This window comes from Seriola dumerili, unplaced genomic scaffold (assembly GCF_002260705.1).
Source record: "Seriola dumerili isolate Sdu_G_001 unplaced genomic scaffold, Sdu_1.0 BDQW01000052.1, whole genome shotgun sequence".
NCBI lineage: Eukaryota > Metazoa > Chordata > Actinopteri > Carangiformes > Carangidae > Seriola > Seriola dumerili.
This window is the reverse complement of record NW_019174307.1, coordinates 4991888-4997887: the sequence shown is the minus strand read 5'-3', so window position 1 is coordinate 4997887 and position 6000 is coordinate 4991888. Positions and strand designations below refer to the sequence as shown.

The 6000-nt window shown below is 40.8% G+C and overlaps 1 protein-coding gene across 1 annotated transcript in view; it reads left to right on the top strand.

The window, feature by feature from the left end:
- The first annotated feature begins 209 nt into the window (after nt 1-209).
- The window catches only part of LOC111218203 (partitioning defective 3 homolog B-like), a 198203-nt gene continuing 192412 nt past the window's right edge, over nt 210-6000 (top strand). Inside the window, exons 1-2 of the mRNA XM_022740380.1 lie at nt 210-459; nt 1099-1324. Coding sequence (XP_022596101.1) covers nt 1208-1324 — 117 coding nt within the window. The 5' untranslated portion in view covers nt 210-459; nt 1099-1207. The remainder of the gene's footprint in view (nt 460-1098; nt 1325-6000) is intronic.

Here is a 6000-nt window from a genome sequence, read left to right as displayed (position 1 = left end):
TCCACCGCTGCAGTTATCCCAATAAATGAATTCATATCACCTTCTGTCAGTTTTCACTAGTTTTTCTTTCCCCCTTCACATCATATCTTACTGTTTGGGCACTAACTGTGATGTGGATCCATGAATTGTGCATTATCTCTTTGCAATAATTGGAGCAGTTCTCCTTTAAGAAAGTGACAGCAACAAGCGGTGGAGGAGCTGGTCAGGAACTGGCCAGGAGCGGACGGCACTGGAGGCATCTCAAAACTTTTCCAACACACATTGAAGTGGTCTGTTTATTGTTTAACATCGGCTCCAGTTTGCCCCCGAACATGAAAACAACCTCTACGTTGCCATACTTTGAGTATCGATGATGAAGTGGATGCTACTGACCGCTTGGAAAAAGGGAAACTTGCGAGAGGGAAAACTTCTGGAATGATGCCCCAGCGACTGCATCCCTCCCTCCAAAGTTCAGCTAAGGTGGCTAACGTTAGCTAGCGGTGCTCGCTTACTTTGTGTTAAAGTTTTGACATACATTTTTATGTTTGTCCAAATAAGATGCAGCATATCACCTGATGTAACGGGGAAGGGCGTGATGATATGTTACGCTTGTGGCAAAGTGAATGCTTTTTTCCTTGGCTCGCTCTCTTAGCCAGGCCAGGTTACATTGTCAAGCTAATCACTTTTAGCCAACTGTAGCTAGCTGCCAGACAGCTAGCGTTCCTCTGTCAGGTAAAGTTAAACCAAAGTTAGTCAACTCTCAGTGAGAAATGACATAACACGCACTCTTTTCGTTTACCACCTACAATGCAACTGTAGCATGAAGAGACTGCTGTGCTTCTAACGTAATGTATGTAGTGGCATACTGGCATTATAATCACTTTGTGTTTTTGTTGTTTATTTTGGTTGACATGGCATGGACAGACAATAACAATCTTAAGACTCTGTGACCACTCTGTGACAAGCTGACACTGTGTGACTTGAGGAAACTGTTTTGAGTGTTGAGTTTAATTGGATGCAAATGTCTTCATTTTTTGACCCCAAACCACTCACTGATTTTCTCCCCCCATTTTTTATCTCACTTTTTCTGGTTGGTCACATCCCTGCCTCCATACCAAGACTTTCTGGGGGGCATTCTGCAATTTGGAGCCTTCCTGCAACATTATCACCATTGTTCATCACTCATAACCAGAGAGCCCTCATCTTGGATGAAGCGGAGAGTGCTATAATGAAGGTGACAGTGACGTTTGGGCAGACAGGTGTGGTGGTGCCCTGCAAGGAGGGTTGGACCGTGAGGGACCTCATTCAGCAAGCCACGCAGAGATACAGAAAACTCCTGGAACAGGTACCGGTCAGAAGCTGAAATGGTTAAAATTAGCCTCTCATGACAGGCAATGTTGTGACATAGGACTGTGTGTTGTGGTGCAGCTGCTCTAAATCCAGGCAGAGGTGTTTATCATTATTGTTTTTAAACAGTTCTTTGCACAATACACAAATATTAATTTGAAGGATTCAAATGTTGTTGTTTCCTAAATATGTACAACAGGTCCATCTCAAAATTAGCTCACCTTGTACACATGACCTTACAAGGTGGTTATGGTGGGTGTTTTCTTCATTTAAGTGCTGCTCATTTGTTAAACTTTGTGTGGCAGTAATTATAGTTGTAGAATAACATTTCATTGTCATTGATACCAGATAGTCCAGTGTGCTCAAGAACATGAACAAAAGCATGAATAAATTTAATTCTATCTCTCATTGAGTCTTCCTGACCTTCAAGTCACCGGTTAGCTACATTATTAATTGTAAGAAGTAGTTTTGTAATAATGTGAAAAGATTTTCATGAACTCCTGAAAGACTTAGGAAAGAGGCAAGATAACTTTTTATGAAACAGTACTTTCATAATATTTGAGGTTTTCCCTGAAGTCATAAAAGAATAATCGAAAGCTCTGTCATTTTTATATCATGAAAGGACCATATGATTTTCACATCCCAAAGTCTTGGGAAATTAGATAAAGCCAGGAGGTCCAGTTCATAATTTCTGTATGAAAAATTAAAAGCATGTCTGATATGAACTGTGATGGTCCAGACGGGAGCAGGCATGAGTCGTTTCCACTTTAGTTCTGAGTGTAAAATGTAAATCTCCTCCTCTTGTGATTCCTTTATGACTGCTGTTGATTCCCTGCGTTGCTCTTAGGACGGGAACCCTGTGACCCCCATCAGACGACCAAATCTTCTCAGTGACTCGCTTCATATTGGCTCCATTATTCAAAGAGCACGCTAGTCATATAGATAGATGGCCTGAGTTGTGATTGAGGGATAGATGTTGGAGCTGTGTGTGTATGTTTGTGTTTATGTGAGACAGACACAGAGACAGCACTTATTATTTCCATCCTCCTCTTTTTCTTGGTCTCTCTACCTTTTTAGCCTCTTAATCTCCTTTCATCTACCCGCACCCCTCCCCACTCAGTGCTCCTGTGTGTTCTGCCCCCCTCATCTTAGTTATCAGCCTTTTCTTCTCACTGCTGCATCTCCTCTTCACCTCCCTCATAGCTCTCCACATATCAGGAACCCTCGCTACTGCTATTTGAACTCTTCTTCCTCTTTGAACACTTCCTCCTACACCTTCTGTTCCTTCTTTATGAGAAGCGTCTATTCTAATACCATGTAGAACTGGGTATAAGCAGGAGCAATGTATACCGATATAGGTCCAAGTTGAAGTGTTCAAATTTAAAATTTAAGGGCGATCCAGCAAGTGTTGGCACATGCCATTTTGCAGTAACTTTTACACAAATGCGGCAAAATATGAGGTGTTATTAATGTTCACTGAGAGACAGAGTGAGAGCTCCAGAGTGTTTTCCTGCAGCTGCAATGTGTGTAATGATGCACCTCCTGCTCTATCGATTAGGTCTCTCAGTGTTTAAATACTTTGTTTCCTGTCTGTGTGAATGAAATGCCTTGTTAAGCACATGCACACTGTGTGTGTTTTGGCCTGCTCTCCCACGGCTCTTCTTCTTTATCTTTTCCTCGCTCTCTGTTTTCTTTCTCTCTTCCCACACCTTTGTCAGCATTTCTCAATCTCTCCTCTTACTACCTTCACATTCCTCAGTTTTTTTTTATTTTATTTTACCTTTATTGTTATTATTCCTACTTTTTGATCATTTTGGCCTCTTTCTCTTCTCTTTGTATGTTGTTTAGCATTTAGAATATTGTCCTTTTTGGCTCACCTGGTAGAGCGTGTACCATATGGACTTAGTCCTAACTGCAGCAGCCATGGGTTTGAATTCGATCCATGTCTCTTTGCTGCATGTCATCCCCTTTCTCTCTCCCTGACTTTCCTATCTATCTGTCACCGTACTATCAAAAATAAAGGCAAAAATGCCCATAAAATATAAAAAAAAAGAAAAGAAAAATTATCTTTTTTGTTTGTGTTCACTTTTATCTTACTCCTCTCTTGTTCCTCATCTCCTTAATTGCTTCCTTTCATCCCTTCTTCTTCCTTTATATTTGTTTCTATGTGTATTATTCTTCCTTTCTTCCCATCACACAGTCTTTTTACTGCAACACTAATCTGTTGCTGTAGCTGCATAATTATGGCTGTTAGTGTGTTTCAAGATTAGAAAACCAGGATATGTGTATTTTATAGAGCTGTCCAGTCGCTAATCCTCCCAGTGCTAGGCAAATCATGTTTTTAAATTGTCACATAGACAGGTCACTTTCTGTCTCTCTCTCTCCTGCTCCCCTCCCTCCCTCTTCCCTTCCTCCCTCCCTCTCCCCTTCCTCTGTATCTGCTCCATCCTACTTGCTGCTTGTATTAAAAACATTTTATTATCTTGCGTGTTCCAGCCTGCAACCACTGTAGCTAACTAACAGTATCAGCTGCTTTGTGAAGAGTTCCCACAGTGCTGCTAAGGCGGAGCTAACACTGAAAATAGGCATTAAAGCTACATTTTAGTGATCTTAAAAGGAGTTGGGGATCTTTGAGGTATAGTCTTCAGCTTAAGAGTTCTAGAGAGGATTTTGTATTTTAGTTGCATTTTTTTTTTTTAGATTTCAGTTTCACATTGATCACAGCCTAATTATTAGAATTTCTACTACCTTTTGTGTTGCCCAGTATGGAACCAAAGGGGGGATAGGGGAGACAAACAGGATTAGAGAGTGAATGGCAGTAAGAAAGTGCTGATGTTTTGGTATGTAGAATACACCAGACCTCTGTTATACTAATGCATAGAAAAGTCTCTTATAAGTATTTTGTAGACTCCCAGCTCATGTAAAGCTGTTCTCGGTGGAAACTTCAGTCTCACTTTATGATATGCTATATACTGTTTCGGACATACACTCATAGCTCAGTGACTGATGCTATTATGTAAACATCATGTTGAATTTAGCTAAAACACTTTGTATACACTACAGATGGTAATATATTTAAGGTGCTTATTAACAATTTAAAACATAAACCTTACTGCTACAAGCTGTGGATCATATGTATGTACTAATCTAACTGCGCCTCAAGCTGAAAGTTGAATGTGTGCTGCTGAAATTTTTAAGTTCCTTCTTGGATTACTTTGTCTCCCTGTTCAAACTTGGCATTAACATCCGTCTTGGTTGATCCCATCCCACAGTTGGTCAGCTCTCAGTAGAGGCGTGAAAGTGCCTGAGATGCAATGAGGACACATTTGAGATCTGATCCCTAAGACCACATTCGGAGGTGGTCTGGGCCACATGTCCATATTCTTTTAGCAGTGTGAACGCAAATGTGTCCTGGGCCACATTGATGGACCGCCTACTCTACTCATGTCCTCTGCCACAGTCTGATTAGTCCCAACACAGTTTCATAATGAACCGAAAATATTTTACTACTCTACTATTACAATGATTCGCTCAACCCCTCCATGCCCCACTCTCTCTCTTTCTCTCGTTCTCTCTCACTCACACATACAAACAAGCACATTGACAATGGACCTGTATGTCGGATTGGCTAAAAACAACAACGCATACGTGTTTATTTGCACATAAAGCAGGGAAGTGAGATCCGATCACGAGTAGTCACTCAAGACGCATTTTAAAGCCAGTTGTGAACTGAGGCACTAAGAGCTGACCACTTGTGATCAGATCACTGAAGACGCATGTTAATGCCAGGTCTGAACAGGGCCTGTGAGTTACTGGCCTGTCACTCAGCTACTGTGACAGTATTAGGTTAATTGTCACTCACCTCACTCAGTACATCAGGCAACTAAGTGAAACATGATCTATAAGTATTTAGCTTACTGACAGCTGTAATATAGAGGTATCACTCTTGATGGATGGACATAGAGGCGAAGCACAAGCTGTGGTAGGGAAATGGCAAATGAAAGTCGTATTAAAAGAAAAAATAAAACAGTCATACTTGAGGTTCATCTGGAGAGGCAGCAGAGAGGAAATGAATGAACCTGTGAAGGTATCAGAACAAAGATGATGAATGTAAAAAAGGGAGATAACTTGAAGAGCAGGGTGAAGAGGAAGAGTGGCCAGACAGAGAGGCGGGAGGAAGGAAAGCATTTTTGTTTTGTTTTTGTGGGGAGTTGTCAGGAAGTTATCAGTTTGTTGACAGACTTCTTAATTACCTTTGGCCAAATAGACAAGTGTGTGGTTGTGTGTTTATGGATGCCTGTTTATGTGGTTTCAGGTTTAGCCTCTCCTAAGGATGAGGTTGTATGACTGTGTAATATCAAACTGCACAATCATATAAGTATATCAATGTATATATTCACTTTTTTAACTGTAATGTGGTTTGAGTTGTATATGTATATGCATATGTATTATTAGACTGCATCCATATTCAACACAGTGTCGATGCTAAATGTGTTGTGTGTGCAATCCAGATATGTCCAAAGGTTTACAAACCAACTGTAAAACCAGTTGCTTTTTTAAGATGATGGTGTATGTACAGTACCCATGTGTATACTCACACTTATAAATTGTTAGGTGGATGTGTATGAAAGGGTTCCTGCCAATGTGGGTGTGGTGTAGTTTCGTTAGCAAGGG